We start from the raw sequence: 20599 nt of genomic DNA, 5'->3' as shown, positions 1-20599 counted from the left end.
GCAGACAGCTCATGTTGATAAAGATGAAATTGTGGCTTCAGCCGCTGTACTATCGCCAATATAAATCTACCCAAATATGATAAGGAAACACTGATTTAAGAGGGTGTTTCTTTTTTCTTTTGCTAATGAATCGCTGGAATCATTGTTGAAGTATGAAGAGGTGAGGAAGATTAGATCAGGTCCTGTGATTTAGCTGGCACATGGAGGTCGGTGGTGGGGATGAATTAGCGCAGGTTCAGGAAAGAAGAGTAAACACCTTAGTGAAGCTTTTGTTGTTTGCCAGACTCAGAATCATCTGTTCCGAGCACAAAGTGGATGGGTTCACCTTTTTGCTGCCGCTTCCCGTATCTCTTAGCCTCACACTGAGTGTTTCCACTGTCAACAGTGTATAAGGCAGTTTGTCCAAGACAGGAAGGGTGAGGGGGAGGGAAAGAAGTGTGTGTGTGTGTGGGGGGGGGCAGGTGCAGGGGTAATTTTGTGATGGCGGAGGAGTGGAGGTAGACTTTATCCAGCCTGTCTGGAGGCAGTGACCCGTACTGTATACACCCTGTCTCTCTATCTCTTGATTACTGCCTGTCCTCCATCTCTTTTTTTGTGCCTTTTTTTCCCCACTGTGACCTTGCTTGAATTCAGGATTTCTGAGCTGCTGTTAGCATGCACTTGAATATGAGCGCACACACAAAGAGACACAGTCCTTTTCATGCTTTCATTTCCACACTTGTGCCCTTTTCTTTCTCATTTGCTCTATATCCATGCCAGGGTGTTTACCCCGTCTTCTCTATCCCTCTATCTGTCCCTCACACACGGGGCTTTACCAGCCTGCTGAGCACGATGGCCTGTTTTTTTTTTTTTCAAAAATGAAGCAATAGATGGATAAGGAAACAGCAAAGGGATAAGGGATGGGGAGAAAGGAAAGAAAGGAGGAACAAATCAAAGCGTACTCCAGTGGCCTGTTATCTCATTACAGCGGTACCGGCTTGTCACGCCCGACTGACTGGCCCCCTAAGGAGTGCCCTCGCCCCCTTATAAGACCCCTTCATTCAGTGAACGCTCTCGTATTTCAGCTTGGACACAAAGAAGGGCAATTCTCTCTGGTTTCTGAGCCGAACCACACCCGATTTGTGTATCCTGGCTCAGCCGAGGCACACATTCAAACATAAAATGGGCCTGGGCACATTCACAGAAGCCTTGTTAGGCGCTAGTTATGAAATGATGCTTGTGGATAATGGAGGCTAATAGAGAGAGTGGATATCCATTTGTTCCACCATTTTCTCCCTATTCCAGCCCTCTTGTATAGTCCCATGTGGATATTAGTAGAGGGCTTCAAGAGGGAACTGCTGTCAGCTGAAGTAGTGGAAACGGTGTTTCTCTCTCTGGCTTTTCTCCCTCTCCTGCCAAAATGAAGGCTCATTAGAAGTGAAGGGAGGGCTGTTTCTAAATGAGATGGGCAGAGTGCTACTCAGCACTCCTACAGAGAGAGAGAGAGAGAGAGAGAGAATGAGAGACAAGAGAGAGCAGGAGGAAGACAGTGAAAGAGACGGAGCCATCAGACAGAGAGCGGTGGTAGACGAGGTGTGTCTGCCTTAAGCAGAGGCATATGAAAGTATACAAGGCAGTGTCACCATTTTAATTCATGCATCAGATAAAGGCAAAGGTGGAAAGGTCAGACTGTGTCCACGCTAAACATCCACGATAACATTTTCTAGTCTGTCGTAAAGATCCCCATCCTTTTTCAGGAAGCAAACAACAAAACTGTCATCATGTAACCAACATATAACATGATATGAGTGTGATGATGTGAGTTAAACCTCCGTTCTCTTCTCTGGTGGTCCACCCTCTTTGTCTTTTAACACAGCAAAACTCTCAATTTAGTTGTTATCGCGACACATTTTTCTGTTTCTGTTGTTAGACAGCTGAAGAAGCACCAAATCAAAGCAAAATTTTATAATCACAAGGTAACCAGACAACATAAACATAAATACACCTTAACATTTATTAGTTTTAAAAGTTTTTATATTTAAAGCAAGTGTTCATCCTCTCAGCGAGCAGGTTTGAAAACACATATTTGGGTCATATTTTCACCAATAAATGGCATCTGACTAGATAATGTTGTTCTCACAACGGACAAGACCAGGAAGCATACTACAATAGCATCTTGGTGTTGTTTACCCTCAGCCCCCCTGTTCCCTCTCTTTGTTTACCTCAGCTTGTGCGATGTGTGTATAACCCGTCCACCCAGGAACCAGGTCCTTTTGTCAGACCAACAAAACACCTGGGTGCTACAGTTCGGTCTGAGATGACTGCTGCGGGTTCACGGGGGCGGGGGCGTTTGAGAGCTTGAGCTGAGCTGTTGAGATATGAAGTGCAGGCAGGTGTGTTTGTGCGTGTGTTCGACTCAGTGTGTGAATGTAACAGCGATCATACTGTAAATAGGCCTCTGTAAATAGAACTAGACATTCATCCCTGGACTCATCAGTATCAGTATTAATGCACACACAGGTTAGCAGGGCAGCCTGTTTCAGCTTTTACTCTGTGTGTGTGTGTGTGTGTGTGTGTGTGTGTGGGGTCATAGGACTCAGAGCAGATATTTGATACCTGCAGAGACATATCTTGGCCTGCTTTCACCTTTTCCTCACCTTACAACTTATCTTAAACCTTATTTCCCTCTCGTGGAACAAAAGTGTCCTGGTCTGTTTCTTTTATCTTAATCAAACACCCTGTGAAGTATTGTTCAAGACACATATACAAACACTGTACCAGGTGTACTGCAGTAGGCTGTTTATGATTTGCCTTACGCTGAGTATTTGTCTGTACAGTACGCTAGGAAATGACTTGCAGAATGGATTGATTCAAGGATAGAGGGAGAGGGGAATCGAGAGAGACGGCAGAGACAGGAACACTTTGTCCTAACCCTTTTAGCGAGATTAGCTGTAGTCTTAATGTCTCTCCCCTTATTTATACTCTGAGTCAGCCCTTCGCCTCACGCTCCCTCTCTCCTCTCTCTAACAATCTGTCCTGATTGCAAAACACAGAAGTGTCAGTAAGTTGTTGGGGGTTTTTTTCCATTTTGAAAATATAAAACCATTACAGTAACAAGTATTTCTTATTTCCTCGTATAAAGATATCTCAAGTCCTTGACCTTGATGAAAGATATCCATTGAAATAACTGCAGTGACGTTGTTCTGTGCTGCTTTGTTGTCACTAAACAACCTGGAGCCGCATGAGATAAAAACAGAAGCAAAGGACGGTGAATCCCAAGGACATCCTCCTCTGAAAACGTCCTCCTTTGTTTATCATTTATTATTATTATTATTATTGTTTATCTTTTGGGGTGAATTGCCCCTTTAAAGAGAAGCTTCAGTTTTACACATAAAGGTCAGTTTACAAGTGATTTCAGAGTGTTTCTGATTGTTCTTTCATCAGTTCTGATAAAATGATGTGATCAGGCTTTGTCTCGGCTTGTGTAGGAGACCACGAATACGGAAATATTCCGGGTGCATGGAGTTGGACAAAGTCTGACAAAAGATGCTTTGCATTCGAGAAAATATGGGATCCAGTGTATATGGAGCTTAAGCCATTAAGGACCAAAAGTCGAGATACCTCACACTCTGCTGCTTCAGCTTTTTTTCTCTTTAAATCAGTCTCTTGAGAGTCATCCAGTTTTATTAAATCACCGGAAGTGAATGTTGTGGTGAGCGCAGCAGTGAGACAGAGTTCATCACTCCCCCTTTGTCAGTCATGTAGAACCACATGCATAAAACACAAATTTTAGTATAATATAATATAGTTTATCCTACCTCAGTTGTCAATCCATTGTCATCCATCCACCAATCCACCCATCCATCCATCCATCCATCCATTATTTGTCCAGGGCCGTCCCTGCCCTTATGGAGTACTGAGAGGAATTTATAATGCCTATCTCATCACTCAGTGCACCTCATTACGATACCCCATTATGGACGCCAGCGACATTAGCTGCAACATATGCAAGCAGATTGACTCTGCCAAACATTGCATATCATTCTGGCCCATTAAAGCAAGTCATTTACCTTGATAAATAGGCAGAGGCTGAGGGGAATTGAAAAGACACGCAGGGGACCCTCTCCCTCCCTCAATTTATCTTTCTCCTTCTCCTTCATTATTTCAACTCCTGCATCTGCAGTACGAAAGCCTTGGTGCATTACATTTTCCTGCGTCTGTTTAGATGTTCGTGCCTGCGTTTGCATCACTGTCTTGTATCTACTTCCTCTCTCCTTAGAGATCCTCTAGCCGTCTCAACTTTTTCTCATTCAAACTTTGCATCACACTGCCAAATAAAATCCCAGCCAAATTGTAGTTTTCACTTCTATATATTTTTTTTACTACCCCCCCACCCCCATTCCTGCCTCCTCTCTGCTCCTGTTTCTCCATTTTATTTTTTGCCAGGGGCCTTGTTTCAAGGAGGGAGGGAACAGTGAGAAAGAGTGGGAGAGAGGGGGAAGAAAAGGACAGGGTGTGTTAATTGGAGTGCCTGGGGCGAGAGGGATGGAAGGAAGAGGGAGAGGAGGGAAAGGAGACCCAGATTCAGGGGCCCCGAAACATTAAATATTAACACCTTTTCTCATCTCTGCCCCTTAAGTGACATCTACTGATTGGGTTCTCTCTCAGTTGATCAGAAAACACACACACACACACCCTATTTTCTCTCTTTTGCCAAATTGAGTTCTCTCTGAAAATGAAAGGCAGCCAGGAGGAGACATAGTGGGGTAATTGGCAGACCCTCTCTGTTTTTTTGCCCTTTGATTCAAAAAGTGATGACAATCCTCTTATTATTTCTTTTGATTTCACCACCATGGCCTTACCTTTATCTTTTGTACTAAGAGCCAGTTGTGACCCAAAAGTGAGCTCTAATAGGAGCAAATCACTGGCTGTTGTCATGCTAACTCACTGTTAACGGACTCACATAAAATGGCAGAAGACTGTGCCAGCTCAAAGATATTAGTTTTATAAATGACCCAGATATTCTGCGTGAGAAATGATTTCAATTTTACTCAGTTTACTTTAATGAGGAAGGACATTCAGAGAACCTTTAGGTTTATCAGTGAGACAATTTATCAAAGCTGCTTTTGCAGCACTTACACAGCACTAAAACTCCCAAGACTTATGTATTCATAGCTCTATTTATAATTTCTTTATAACAAGATGTGTTTGTTTTGTTTTTTTTTTTTTGTTTGTTTGTTCTGTTTTTCAGTCATTGCTTTCTGCAGAACAGAGTGGAAGACTGCAGTGTCAGCTCCACAGATTCATATTCTGCCCATGCACTCTGTCTCTGTTTATTGTTTTCGTTTCTCTTCTCTTTCCGCCTACCATGTATCCATGTTGTTGTTTTCTTCTCCTGACTCTCTGGCTCATGTTCGCAGAGGACAAACACACCCCCTTCAACCCCAGCACCACCCCTCCCACACACACACACACACACACACACACACACCTACCCGGACACACTCACTCAGTGAACACACAACAATAAACTCTCCCCCTGTGAATGGGGTTGACTTCTCACCCTGTTGCCCGGACAATATGACCAGAGAGGAGGAATCTCCTGATAGACAAAAGAGTGTGTGAGGGACTGACCTTGTAGCCCACTTCACACTGTTTGTCTTGAGTTCCTAAACTGCCATGAGATGACACAGCACACACACCACTAAAGCTGTGATTTATCTGTCGCAACTGCCCACACTGTGATGTTACCTCTCTGCCCTCGACTCTCAATACAGCAGACACTCTCATAGACAAGGAAATCCGCACACCCGCTGTTTTGCCCGCAGACATCATTTGCAGAGTCATTGAACTTTGTGATGACTGTAAGCTCTGCGTTTTATTGCTGTGCGTAGGATACACAGATGCTAATATTGCTGGGTTTATGGCAGTGGAGAAGACTGATGCATACCCAGGCTAATTGCTAATAGCCTTATGTTTGACTCAACTGCATTACATCAACGTCAAGTCCCACGGGAACATCAGACTTTTTCTAACGCTTGTGTCCTTGTTCCCATCCTTTGATGCTGTCCTCCGTCTCTCCTCACTCATTTTAAATGAAAAGTCCAAGTGAAGTTTCATGTGTTACACTGCTAATCACGTCAACTCTGTACAAAGGGCGCTTTACACATCACACACAAAAGAGGTTCAAGCAAGAACGTTGATGTAAGATTCATAAAAGTAAAGCCTGACAGAAGAGACAAATGGAGTCAATACAAAAAGGCTGAGAACGGGCTGGAACTGAGAACAGAACAATAAAAGGTTATAAGATTGTCTATCCAATAGTAAAAAAGATTTTCCCAATAAAGTCCCGTCGTCCATCTAGAACACACACACACACAGGAAGTGATTTTGTTGCCCATAAATAAACAAAGTGATAAAAAAAACCCACAATCCTCTGTTAGACTCTGTTAACCTCCTCAACCAGCTGCAACCTGAATATGTGTGTGACTGTGTGTGTTTGCTTGCCACAGGGTCCCAGGTGTGAGTTTACTTACTACTCAGGTGGTATATCAGGACAAGCCCAGACTGGAAGACAAACACTCCCCTCCATATCCTGTAATTGCGGTGTAAGGGCTTAACATGTGGCATCTGAACATCCGGGATCCATCTATCTCACCTTTAATCAAGACATCCCCCACCCTCATAAAGCACACACGGGCAATCCTTAAAAAAACACAAGCATTTAAAGCAATGAAATTAAAGAACCAAAGATATTATTGCGCTTGACTCCAATTAGAGGCCCACATATCTTTGAAGCACAACAGACCTGTGCTATCGATGTGGGGTGTTATGACTGCTGAAGCTTTTGACTGGCTTGTGAATGGTCAGATGAGATTTACAAGGCTGAGGCTGTAATTGCTGTAATTGGTGCTTTGGAGCACTGCTATCCATGTGTTATTGGGCAAAAAAGAAAAAAGAAATCCATAAAAATGTTTTTTGGTAATAATGATTTTTGTAAAGTACATTACAGTCAAACTCAGGCTGTTTGACTGTGTTTGTTCATTATGGGTTGTTGGAAACTTGTAAAAGTTTCTTTTAACTTAGGATTCTGCCTTTGGTGAAGTTGCATAAACAGACTGATCCCTCTGAGTGAGTACTGCAAATGTCCTGAAATTTGTCTTGGGAACAGCTCATTGGGGGCTCTGTGGCATTTGAAGTACTTCATCAGAGAGCCACTCAAGCAAGTTTCTTCTCATGGAGCATCATGAGCAGTTCAACATAGTATCAAACACAAAAAGAGCATATAGAGAGCAGACAGCAGTTTGTGTGTGTGAGTGCACAAGCATCCTCGCCTGAAGAAAGGTCAACCAGAAATACATTATGATTATTTCTGTTGATTTGAACGATGTATGAGGAGCAGTTAGTGCACGGTGGTTGGTATTATTTGAACTCTGCAGGACATTTTGAAAATTCCTGAAGTGATGTATTAATAGCTGTGCACACCAGCAGCACATGTAATATAAAAGACAAGACATTCAATGCCACAGGACATTACAACGTTTGTCAGACTGCAGGCAATGACACATGATGTGGTCGGACGTCCTATGCAACAGGGTTACTTTTTAGCTTTAAGGGATAAATGGAAATCGATTTGGACAAATACAGTGTTTTAGGCTTCTTATTGGTATATAATGTCAGACTTGCGTTGTCTTTCTCTCCGTATCCTTCTTTGTCTTCTCTCCTTCTAATTAGCATTAGATACGTATCAGTGATTTCCTCTCAAACATTAACGCTGAGCAGGACGCCAACAGACATCACAGCTCTTGCTCTGCCATGCATTGTCCTTGTGGGGATACACTTGTCCTTATAGTTATCCAAGGAGACAGACAGTGACAGTCTAATGTATCTATTTCTGTCCAGTTTCTGTCACTGCATGTGCATGTTTTTATTGTCTCCTTGGTTGATAAAATTTTGGGGTTCGTATGTTCGTATGTGGGAAAAGTCCTCCCTCTCTCTCCACTGTCTGTCTGTCTCACTCTCTCTCTTGCCCTCTCTATGGTGTGCGTGTGTGTGTTGTGTGTGTGTGTGTGTGTGTGTGTGTTTTACTGCAGCTGCTGTTCCTGCACTGCACCTGTTCTTGTCTCATCAGTCAGCGTTGACAGACTCCAGGCCTTACATGGACCCACCCTGCAGCCTGACCCAGTCTCCCCCCTACCATATACACATACACACATTACACACACTCAGTCAGTCACAATACCATATATATGTATGTATATATAAATACACACCAACACTATATACAACACCTCCTTCTTTGTGATCCAGTATTTTTCCACACTATAGCTGCCCCCCTCTTCTCTAAATTTGCTAAAAATCAACTAAAATGAAATTCAGGGCAAAGCGTTCTCATCTAGCAGACAGGCAGACTAACGGGAAAGGCCTGTAAACACAAGGTCTGAGTCTGATCCAACCTGCAGCATTAAGACGCCATTTTACTGGTGTTCGCAAGCTGAGGGTAACCTGCCACACTACGCTGCCATAGCTGCACTCACATAATCAGAGGCCCTGGCTCAGTACAATGACGACTCCTGTGAGTCAGTCACATGCTGTCGGTGCTCACAGAGGCCATTACGACTTGTGGTTGAATTGAAGCCACATTTATATTTATGGGTCACATGTGACAGTGCGTAGATCTTTATTTTTGCTCAGCAACTGATTTTACTTAATGATCAGACCACGGCAACCCTAGATGGATGTGTCTTGCATTGTTAGGCTGAGTCTTGCTTTCATGTGTCCCAACATAACTGTATTTTCATTCTTTCCTTCAGCTTGTGTTAGGGAGGGATAATCCTCTTGAACTTAAGTAACGTTTACTGTTGATAACGTAAAAAGTTTACTGAGCCGTTCTGCTGCTTCCATGAGGTTGTCACAAGTAGAGCTGAAATCAGGTGATTTGTTGGTCAAAATAAAAAAATATGTTGTTTTCATTTTGCAGTATTGAGAGACAGTTTATTGACTGAACGATTAAGCTGCACCCCGAGCAGACCAGACACAGTTCATCTTCGTAAATGCTGTGTAGTAACAGTTCTTTAAGTGCCTGTAAGCTATGGTCCAGTCTGTATACTGTATGTGCCTTCTGTATCTACATCCCGGGCCCTTAATGATTTAGCGAGATGTCAGCAGACAGGATATGACTATAAAGACACTGAGTAATAATTCTAAACGTAATGAAAGAAGTGCTGATCAGTGGAAAGTGATGAAAATGTGGAAGTTGTTATGTGTTGTTGTTGAATGGCCACATGCTGTAGGTGACTCAGTTCTCGTGACTTTGAGGCTGTCTCTTCTGCAGCAGAACGCTGTTTGCTTTGCCAACAGTCAAACACACTAATCCTTTTAGAGCTCAAGGATGTTTTGGACCACACACACACACACACACACACCTCCTTACAGTCCTCCTCCATCAGGTACCCCGTTGCACTCCTCCTGTCCTGTTCAGCTTTGGGCTCACCTTGTAGATCAAGTCTTATGCACACTCCTAACCCCAGCTTTGGCACTGATGCAGGTCTTTATGCTCTGCCTCTATGACACATGCTGACTGTAATCTGACACACTTTTCTTGCACCCCCAGCACCACCATCCAGGTGTACACAGTAGAGTTAAATAAAGCTGATTTACCCCGGACATCCTTCACTCTTCAGCAGACTGGTGTGTGGGTTAGCCAGGAGACAAGCAAAGTTCATGGTGGCTTCAAAAAGAGGTCCTAGTTGGGTGACACTCATGTAGGTTGGGTTTCTAGAGTCACACTGTCTCTTGTCCTTTTAATTCTCTTACTCTCCCTTTCTTGCATTTTTCGTCTTTTCCTTGTGGCTTTCTTTGGATATCTCGCATTCTCTTTTTCCTTGCAAGGATGAGACACACAAGTGAGTATGTGCACTGGGTATTAAAGAATGCTCTTTGAGAATGAGGGATGAAAAGAGGAGAGTGGGAGAGAGAGAGAGGAAGAGGCTCCTGGTTTGATGTCCAGAATACAACAGTAGGTGAGGGGGCAGAACAAGAGAGGGAAAAGAGGACAGGAGAGAGAGAGAGAGAGAGAGAGAAGATCCAGCTGGTTCTTTTCATAATGAGGGGCACCCGAGTGTGTGTGTGAGAGAGAGAGACAGAAAAGAAAAAGAGGGTGAAAGAGATGCAGGCAGAGAGAAGAATCGAAGAAAAAGGCAGAAAGAGACAGACAGAGTGAGTATTAAAGATGGTTTCACATTAACTTTTCAGTAGATGTGGGACTGACTCTGGGTCTCCTCCCTCTGCCATGCTGCTTTGACTGCAGACTTGGATCTCTTTTTTCTACACACACAGTGTACTTAACTCTGTCTTTCTGGGGTGGTTCGGTTGCTCATAAATATCACATCTATTATAGATATACTGTAAGAGAGTGTATGGGTGTGTGTATGTATGTACAGGCCACAGTCTGACTGTCTTCTTCCCATCTGTCTTTCTACCCGGTCATGCGCCCCATCACACACCACCTCACACACACTTTCCCTCTCTTTGGCTAAATCCGATTATCTGGCCTGCGTCAGCTTACGAGACCCCCATGAAGCTCGCTCCCCCGCCCTCTCTGATTGGCCCAGCCACTCTCTTTTTTTCAGTCTCTCTCTCTCTCTCTTACTCACACACACACACAAACACACACACACACACAGAGTGACAGCCAGCAGCCTGTGTCTCTAAATACACAGACACACATGCTGCTCTAGGCTCAGATTGGACAGAGGACTCCCTAATTATGCTTTAATTGTCTGGCTCTGTCTGTCCAGCTGCCTCTTGCGTAAAACACAGAGCGGCGGCCTGACTGATCACTCTGAACCCAACCGTATTGTGAGAAGATGTGTGTGACAGAGAGAGAGAAAAAGAGGTGAGACGGGCAATAAAATCAAATGGGAGGTGGGGGGTATGAGAAGAGGTCGGCAAAGAGAAAAATATGTGCTACAGATGGCACACATCATTGCTTTAACTGCCTCGGTAGCTCTGTTTACTTGCAGAGCAGCTACTCACCATATTCTATTGTAAAGAAAAAAGAGAACAAATGTAGGCCACATACTAAGTGATAAATACACGCTAAAAGCATCCAGACAACCTCAGTAGATCTTTTTTTCTGTGCTTTATATTAACACTTTAACACAGACTGTCTTCACTAATAATAGGTGACACTTATCATCCCACAGAAGGCAAAAATACTGCTTGCTCTAAAAAGTGAGGATTCAGCTGTTTTCATTATATTCCATTATGTCTGGCAAGATTTTGTGTCACAGACTGAAAAATGTGCTAAATATATGACAAAAGAATAGCACACAGCTGTTATTGTGTTTCCATGGAAAAGTGAATGTGGTCAGCACTGTGTGACTTGCAAAGCAGAAAAAAAGCACTCGGTGGATGAACACACTCGAAATGCCAAACATTGGTTCTTTTAGAGCAAAATTTTAACATTAGTATGCTTGTATGCTCACAATATAAATGCTAACATGCTGATGTTTGACAGGTGTAACTTTTGTTTTTTCAGTCGACTCCAGGGGGTTAAGGGCTTAGGGTAGAGCTGAGGTTCATTAGTTTTGAAGGTCATTAACCAAATTATAAGAGTTATATTTTTGACCTGATGATGGAGAATGAATGGATCACCAAAGTCACTGAAATGAATCCTAGAAGAAACATGGATTTCAGTACCAGATTTAGTATTTATATGTTTAACAGTTGTAGAGATATTTTGCAAAAACTTGTCAAAATATCACACGAAATTAGACAGTGTCTGGGGACAATAATTGTTTGTACAAAATGCAACAGAAAAAGCATTCAAAGTGGTGCACCAACCAAGTTAAATTAGACTTTTAGCTTGACTAAAAAATAGTGAAGCCTTTTCCTTTTAATTTTCACCCTGTTCCTAATTTGGCTGACTGTGGGGAGCCAGTTAGATTTCACAGAAAATTGACAAACCCCCACTGTATTACTTCATCTTCTTCATCAGCTACATCTGTCACAAAACTTTTTTCCAGCCTTCAAATGGAAATTCATGTTTACATAAGTTTGCAAAAACTTGAAAGTTACTTGGGAAACTGGGTTGAAAGTGATGTTCTCTTCACATGTGCCAGTAAAAATCACTTGATTTACTGTGGTATGTGTGTGAGTGTGTGTTTTTCCCATGCACCACTAAACGGGACTCTTAAATCCTGAGTGCTGCTTCGTTTACTAGCACATTCTTGTACATTTGCTTGTCTGGCTTTGCTGTTTGTGTTGGCGCAGAAACAGAGGAGGATTTGCTTTTGGGGCTTCATCCTTCTGACAAACTCGAAACATGAGACTCGGTTTGTAAAACTAATTTTGTTACACTTGAGAGCTACTGAGCTAATAGAACAAAATATTTAGAGAGACAGAAGGACACTGAGGGGAAGAAAAAAAAGGAAAATGAGAGGCAGAATAAAAATAGAGGCAAGAGAAGTGAAAAAGTGAATCAAGAGGAAGTGAAAGAATACAACTGGGGAAAGAGACATGAGATCCTTTCATCAAATGTCAACGCTTGACTGACCCTTGACCTCTGTTGGTTTTGCGGGTCACGGTGAATCACAGCATCTGACCCATGTGGAATGTGTCCAACTAGCACACATGTACAACACTGAACAAAACGCGTGCATTGGACAGCTCTCCCTATCATCTCCACCATATGTACTCTCTGCCCACCCCCACTCCCGCACCATCACACCATCCTTTGCTATCTCCTTCCCTTCTCGCAGCAGCGTGATAACAAGGCAGTCGTCCCTCAGCTCCTCTCATCTCTCTTTAGACATTTCTGAGCGAACTCTTTCATCTTCCATGTCTGCATCTCTCTGCCCTGTTATTAAAACTAGCCCGTCAAACAGCTATGATTCCCAGAAGTCCATCTTCCCGACTCCTGGCAGAGTCTCTCACAACAGATAAATTATTTAGATGCAGTTTTCTTTTTTTTTTTTTTTTGGTCCAGAAATTGATGACATAATTAATTTATGTTATCATACAGAGTATGGGGCTGGGTTGTTCAGCAGCACGTATGTCCAGAATGTGAATATTAATTTGAGTTTAGCTCTCTGTCTTTTTAATGACACTTAATGTTTGGAATGTTAGCAGCATAGAAAGTTTTTGGGGGGATGTTGTTGAGTGGTTGTTTACTGTTGGTTCCCAGTTGCATCGATTATATAGTCTCTTAAAAACATTTTTCTGGTTGTAGTTTTGGCCCTGAGATTGACTGGCGACCAGTCCAGGGTGAACCCCGCCTCTCGCCCGTAGTCAGCTGGGATAGGCTCCAGCTTCCCCGCGACGCTGACGGATAAGCGGTATAGAAAATGGATGGATTCATGGATGGATGGATGGTTTTTTTTCCTGTGAAATTACTGTACCTCACAGTAAGCAGGACACTGCGTTTCACATAAGCCTGTGTCTGCATTAAATAAGCCACATCCTTCTTTCCAGTTGTTCTTCTGTGTGACTTTGCTGTAGGATTTATGAGGCTGTAAGTGCTGCATTGACATGATTAGCAGAAATGCTCCTTCGCGCTCCTCCAGCGCTCCATCCTTCCCCTTCCTCTTTTCTTGCCTCTCTTCTTTCTCCTCTCCTTAGGCAATCTCCTCGTCCCGTTGTTTCTCCATTGCTGGATGTACAGAGAGGTGTAGTGTTCGCTATCCCCACAGGAACCATTTTGGTTCCATCCTGTGCTCTCGCTGCTACTCTCCCATTGATATCTGGGACACTGTGTGCATCTTAATGTCTCCGTTGAATGGCGAACACTGACAGTGACGAGGGCCTTCTAACTTCCCTCATGCTCCGTTTGTACTGCAGTTCATACACCTTTAAGAGAATACCAATACTTAAAGCTACTGTTTAGGTTTCCAACTGATTCTAGTGATGACCCACAATTATTGGAAAAAGCATGTCGAAATATCCACTTCTGAAAGTCCACTTCTTTGCTGTCGATCCATGTGTTCCAAACTTTGTTTCACTGACAACGTTTCTTTATTTGTATTTGTCTCCTAATTTACTCCTGAACTAATTTCTGTCTTCTTCTCCAGTTATGTTGTTATGCATTACCAATGCTATCTTGTCACACTGTTGGTATGCCAGCCCATCATATTATAATCCTGTGCTCAGACTAATTCGATTGTATAGATCTTATTGTAAGACATTAGATTATGAAGTGTAGCGGGATTTTACCTCAGTTCTGTTTCTTGAGCTGAGCTAAATGATAGTCAGCAATGAGTTTTTGACTTTGACTTTTCATCACAGTTACAAATCACCAGCAGTCATTCAAGCATTATGCTTAAATATTTAATCCTATTGATTGACTTTTCTGACCATTTTTCTCTACAGTATGCAGTGGTACCGTGACGGTGCAGGTGGCCCCGAAAATGGAGGTGTTAAAAGGAGACACTGCCAAACTGCCCTGCACATACAATGTCTCACCGTCATCAAGCAACACTGTCGTTGAATGGTACATTGTAAGTAACTTCCAGATATTTATCTTCTTAATTCAAATGTTTTAGAGAGGAAAAAATATTTTTTGGTATTGAAAGGTTGGGATATCCAAGTTATTCGATATACTTCATAAAGGAGTACACTGTCAAAAGTTGTAGATTTGGACCAAATTTCAGGTCTCGGGACCCCTATTTTCTCTTATATCTCTTTATTTGTTCTTTTTCTCCTCACGTTTCTCCCACCCTCTTTCGGTGTCTCCTTCCGTCTGTCCATCCACAAGGAGGATCAAGGAATCAGGAAGCGCGTGGCTTTTGGCTCTGAGGGTGGTGCATTGAAAAGCGATGATTCCACCCCTCTGACTGGGCGGGTCACTATCGGACAGGACTTCACCTTGACCATCTCCTCTGTTCAACCCACCGACGAGCTTGTCTTTTACTGCCAGGTCACGGCCGGCCCTGCTGGGGTTGGAGCTGAGTCCACCATGCTCAAAGTCTTCTGTGAGTCGTCCAGTGCCCTTTGGCCTTTTATATGACGTTAACAGGACCTTTTCAAAGAGACCCCACATCACTCTTTCATCTGTCGGTGATGTGGGGAAATTCATGACTTACTTTGTTAATGTGATTGCCGCTAAAGGTTTGTGGCTTTAATCAGATCTGCATGTGTGTTCGTGCGTACTTTAATTTAGAAGTGGCTTGATTGTACATAATGCATGTAATTTATTTTGGCTGATTGCATTTCACACACGCTCAAGGTAACTCCATGCAAAACCACTTTATATATACCGTGGTATCATAATATGTCACAAATGTCTGCATCTTTCAAGAAAAGAGCACATTTTAGCTGATATTTTTTCATCATGTGTGGGACTTCAGAGACTTTTCCAGTGCCTGGGTTTGTCAGTTTCCTTTGGTAAATTCCCCATAGGTCAATTAACCACAATCTAATCACTCTTGACACAATTGATGAATAGTTCAGTCACAACTGTCATGTCTCATATATCTCACCTAAATAAGAGTCCAGATCTGTCACCAAGACTCTGGGGGCTGACCCTTGATGCTGGCTGCTGTGTCCTTGTCCCCCACCCCTTCAGCCGCATCTCCCGAGCACACATCGATCATGCTTTTAGCGTTTATTGGCTTCACCAAAATGAATGATGAATTTGCATTTCGTATCGGACCGCTCAATCGCTCTAAAGAGAGAAAATTTACGTCTGGAGAATAGCAAAACAACCTCCACTTGAAAAAGGGCTACCCAGTTATATCTTAACATCTACACAATCAGAGGCACTGGTGTCTAAAGGGGTCAATGGGCCCGTCATTGGTAGGCAATACCTCAATGCGGTGCTATTTGACAAGGGCCTTTTAAGATGCACTCAATGCCCATAGTTGTAAGAAACAGCCTGTCTCACAAACCAGCAATTACTCTTTGTCTACGTTTGACCACTTGACTCATGGAGGGTGAATTATAGTGTGTCTGTCCTGCCTTAACTTAATAGAGTTGAGTTATGAGGTCTCCTGAGGGTTGAGCTGCAGCAGAAATGGCCTGCTTTCTCTTTCTTGGGAGGTCTACACAGTTTAGAGAAAACAGTCTGCAAACTAACCAAAAACTACACTAGCAGAGAATAAGACAATAATCCTGCATGTATGCCTCTGTGTGTCTTGTGCAGTCTTAATTCTCCTAACATTTAGATTCCTTATTTAAGGCTAAAGACCATCATAATATATTTAATAATATAAAAATAAACTGTTAAGGAGAATTTTAGTCAGTTAGTTCAGAGAGTTTAGGGCAAAGAAACTAGCTTCTGAATGTTAACAAGTCAGTCCTCTTTGTACATCGAAATTACTGCGCCTGCAGCATGTGAAAAGGGAATGGCTGCAAAGACGCTTCAGCTTCAGTTTTGGGAACAGTATTAACCAAAAAGGACTAAAACCAAAGAATTGAGCAAGTGAGACAGAGAGAAAGGAATACCCATCCACTGTTTGTTTTTATGAGCAGTCGACAGCTGCAGGCAGTGATAAGATGACCTTGCATGTGAACAAGTGAGCTAGGGAATAAAGCAGAGAAACAGGAGGGAACACTCACACCTGTGGTTGAGCGGGTGTGTGTGTGTGATCCAGACAAGGGGGAGTGTTTTTTGTTTTTTTTTTAGTTATTTGACCCTTATCAGCCTGTGTGAACTGAGGTCACCGTGGAATAACGTGAGGCAGGATATTTACTGCTAGACTTAATTGAAAAGGTCAGCCAGCATGTGGGTTGGACTGCATATGTGGAAGTGAAGTATATGAGTTTGTGTGTGTGTACTTGTTACTACATTAGAGGTTTTCCTTGCAGTGAATCATAATGATAAAATAATGATTTCTCCCCTCCCTTTTCCTGTCTCAGTTGCGCCCGAGAAGCCAGAACTTACAAGGCCGTCAAGTCAGGCCATTTCTGTGGGAGAAACTACCAGCTCCGAGGTGTGTGTGTGTGTGTGAACCCTGCATATGACTGCATATTTTCTAATCTCATATGAACACTGAACACACACAAATTCATTTTGATTTCTTTTGTCACTCCTGCATTTGTCCATGTACTTCAGATTGGTACCTGTGTGACAAAGAATGGACATCCCCAGCCAAGGATTATCTGGTTCAAAGATGGCCAGCCCCTGCCTGAAGTCAAGGACAAGCGAGAGAGTACGTGTCCCCTGACTTTTAGAATATCACGAACAAAAATATAATGTCATATGTTGCACAAAGCAGAGGATAAACTGTGTACTTCCCTTCTTTCATCACTCCTCTTTGTCAGAGACCTACATGATCCCCTCGCTGGTGAAGGAGGCCTCGGGTCTCTACACTGTTAAGAGCACCCTGTACATGCAGCCCACCAAGGCAGACAAGGACTCTGTGTTCCAGTGCACCGTAGAGTACAGCATGCCGGGAGATCAGATCAAACAGAAGAAGTCCGACACCATCACCATCAACCTCAACTGTGAGTGAAGGGGGTGTGGCAAGACTTTTAATGACTGTGTAGGTCCTGAATGGTTCTGACAGAGCCTGCCTAACTGTTTCAACCTGTTTCCAGTCCTCGTGTTAAGCTAAACTACCCAGACGTCAGCTGTAGACTTATATTTCCTGGTCAGACATGAAAGTGGTATAGATCTTCTTATCTAACTCTTGACAAGAAACATAATAAGCGTGTGTCCTAAAATTTCAAATTGTCAGTTACTTAAAATGGCAGCGTTTTTATGTTATCACTTCAGGACTTGGAGAAAGTTACTTGTCAGACCAGTTTGATTCCCCCCTCACCCCTCCATGCCACCGGGTCTATGAGCTGTGATTGTGACGTGATTTATTAGTTCATGGCATGAAAATGTGGTGGGGCGCCTCAGTTTAGGCCTTTTAACCTTGTCTTCCATCCTCATGTTTTTCATGTGAAGAAAAAGACGCACCCTGTAAAAATAAATCTTAGCAGCAAACACCTATTAGTGTTATCTTAATTTCCTGGACTGAACTTCGTTGCTGGCATATCATTCCGCCTGCTAAAGCCATAGCTGAATCCAACTACAGTGGAATTTAGCCCATGAAGAAGGATGAGTCAAGGAAAGAGGAGGTGCTGGGAATGTAAAGCATCATTTTATGGAATGCATTGCACATGCCTGATTGATGATACGCAGTGTAACAGTGTAAACGTATCCAAAGGAGGAATTTTCACCTGTTCCACGACTGTTTTTTTCAACCAGATCCCTCTGAGAAAGCGACGTTTTCCCTCCTCAACACCGATCCAGTCAAAGAGGGCGACACTGTTACCATGAAGTGTGAGACTGATGGAAACCCTCAGCCTGAGTTTGACTTCACTAAAGACGTACGCATGCCTTTCGAGAGAAAGCAGCATTTTTGTTTGCTTTGTTTCATGTTTCCCAGCCTTTTATTAAAAAAGAATAAAAAAACACAATGTAATAAACAACATCCTTCCACCTTCAGGACGAAGCAGTCAGAGGTCAGGGTGGTCTCCTGACGCTGAAATCTGTCAAGCGCACAGACAGTGGTGTTTACAAGTGCACGGCCATAGATTTCGATAACCTGGAAGCCGACTTGAGTGGAACAATCCCTCTGACTGTCCAATGTGAGCAAGCAAAAGACACACACACACAACTGCAGAATTAAGTAAATGCACATAAAGAACAATTTACTCCCCTTTTGTACGGTTTTTGCCTTTGCAGTAAGCCGCCCTTTTCATCTTTAAATCATAGACCTAAAAAGGTTAGAACAGAGTGAGCTTTAATGTGATCCTTTCAGGAAACCAATATCCAGCTCACTTGTTCACAGTTCATCTGTTTCGTTAATGTTACCCCAGCTCCACTCCCTAATTTGATCTTATCGCTCACATTAAGCAGAGATAGTGAGCGAATAGCATGGAATAGGCTTAACTTGGACTTCAGAATGGGGTTAACTTCAGAGTAAGTGCATTATCTTTATCTACATCACTATCTACAAAAAAAATTCTGCTTAGTATAGTCATTTTAACAGCTTTATGACATGGCTGTCTAAGCAATAGGAATCTTTAGATCATAAGTGGCCCTTTAACTCATTACACTGTATACAAGGTTACGTGTCTCCGTCCCTCTCTCGCAGCTGCTTTTTGTTTTCTCTCTGTCAGACATTGACCCAGTGACCGTGACTCCTGTCCAACCTCAAGTTGTCATGCTTGGAGACAAGGTGGAGTGGCAGTGTAAGACCAAGGCCTCCGCCCCACATACCGTTCAATGGAAAAAGGTGCGCTCCGTTACTTTTTCAGTCCTCTTTCCCTTCTCTTTTCACGGCAGAGTGGTGCATTATGAAGCATACAGAGCTTCCTCATCTGTCCACAGACGTCTTTCTGAGCATTTCTAGATAACGCTTTCCAAAACACAAATCTCATCATTCTTACAAATGAACCGGACTGGCTTGATGTTGAACAGGAATTCTATCCTTTCTGGAGCTCCATATCTGGTCATATTGTAATTCTGGTTCAGCTTTGATGCATGTTTTTAACAACGCTGTCTTTCTTCACCGGATAAGAAAAACAGATCATGTGACTCATACAGTAGCTTACTTTGTGTGCAGCTGTCATTCAACACTGGATGCTTTGAATCGGAGGCTGTGCTCCCTTTACAGACAGTTGTGGTCCTGTTACATAAGCTGCATTGTGTTGCGTCCAATTGCGGCAATTGGAGAGCAGACGCTGAAGTTTGTTCCACTTTATAAATGAGAAAGAGCAACACCAACGCGTACTGTACACTATTAGCAGTGTATCATATGTTAATCACGTTTTACAATGTGACACAACGTAACGTGCGTTCTGATACCGGCGAGGTGGCCGTGGTGTTTTTGATATTCATCTCTGCTTCTCCACTTGTATTGTGCAGTTGTGTTCCTCCGGTGTCAGGCCTGTTGTTGTGTCTTGTGTATCCATTGTTGTGCCTCGTGGGTGTGATAGGAATTCATCGACTGCTGGTTTTCTGGCGTGTTTGTTGTTCATAGGAGGGATTCCTATGAGAAGGAGTTGAGAGGGTTTTCAAGAGACAGGTTGATCATTGGGGGGACTTTGATCTGTTATCGCTGCGCTTTTGAACAATATGCGTGAAGGTTCTTCTTCTGCTTTCCCAGCATAGCGATGCTCGTTCAAACTAGACTTCTCACACATTTCTGTTCTGCTCTCATATAAACACACACACACACACACACATGGAATAAAAGAAAGAACTGAATGTTAATAGCATGAGTCCAACTGGGATTTTTTATTTCCTGTGTGCGTGTGTGTGTGTGTGTTCCTCCAGGGCTCTGAGGTGCTCTCTCAGGACGGCACATTGTCAATACAAGATGTTTCCTATGATAAAGCTGGAGAGTACATGTGTGTTGGAGCGGTGCCATCTGTGCCAGGACTGACAGCCCAGGCTAGTGTCAACCTCACCGTCAAAGGTAACGCACTCGCCTCATTCACAGACTCACGTGACTGCCTAAATCAATAACACTGTGTTTGGACAGGACATTTACACTTATGTGTTTCCACTGCTAAATTTCCATAACCTCGTCCCCTTGCAGTAACACACACACACACTCATAGGATAATAAACAGTGGGCAGTGTTAGGCATGTGCAGGGTATTGTTTTAGTCAGAGAAAGAAG

At 43.0% G+C, this 20599-nt stretch overlaps 1 protein-coding gene across 3 annotated transcripts in view; it reads left to right on the top strand.

Annotated features, from left to right (window-relative positions):
* The window catches only part of bcam (basal cell adhesion molecule (Lutheran blood group)), a 46753-nt gene that overhangs the window by 17590 nt on the left and 8564 nt on the right, over nt 1-20599 (top strand). For all 3 annotated transcript variants that reach the window (XM_046399041.1, XM_046399040.1, XM_046399042.1), the window contains exons 2-10: nt 14350-14477; nt 14735-14951; nt 16837-16910; nt 17033-17129; nt 17242-17424; nt 18176-18297; nt 18417-18558; nt 19093-19208; nt 20252-20393. In XM_046399041.1, coding sequence (XP_046254997.1) covers nt 14350-14477; nt 14735-14951; nt 16837-16910; nt 17033-17129; nt 17242-17424; nt 18176-18297; nt 18417-18558; nt 19093-19208; nt 20252-20393 — 1221 coding nt within the window. The remainder of the gene's footprint in view (nt 1-14349; nt 14478-14734; nt 14952-16836; nt 16911-17032; nt 17130-17241; nt 17425-18175; nt 18298-18416; nt 18559-19092; nt 19209-20251; nt 20394-20599) is intronic.

Source organism: Scatophagus argus, chromosome 9 (assembly GCF_020382885.2).
Source record: "Scatophagus argus isolate fScaArg1 chromosome 9, fScaArg1.pri, whole genome shotgun sequence".
NCBI classification, from domain to species: Eukaryota; Metazoa; Chordata; class Actinopteri; family Scatophagidae; genus Scatophagus; species Scatophagus argus.
This window is presented reverse-complemented; position numbering and strand designations above follow the sequence as displayed.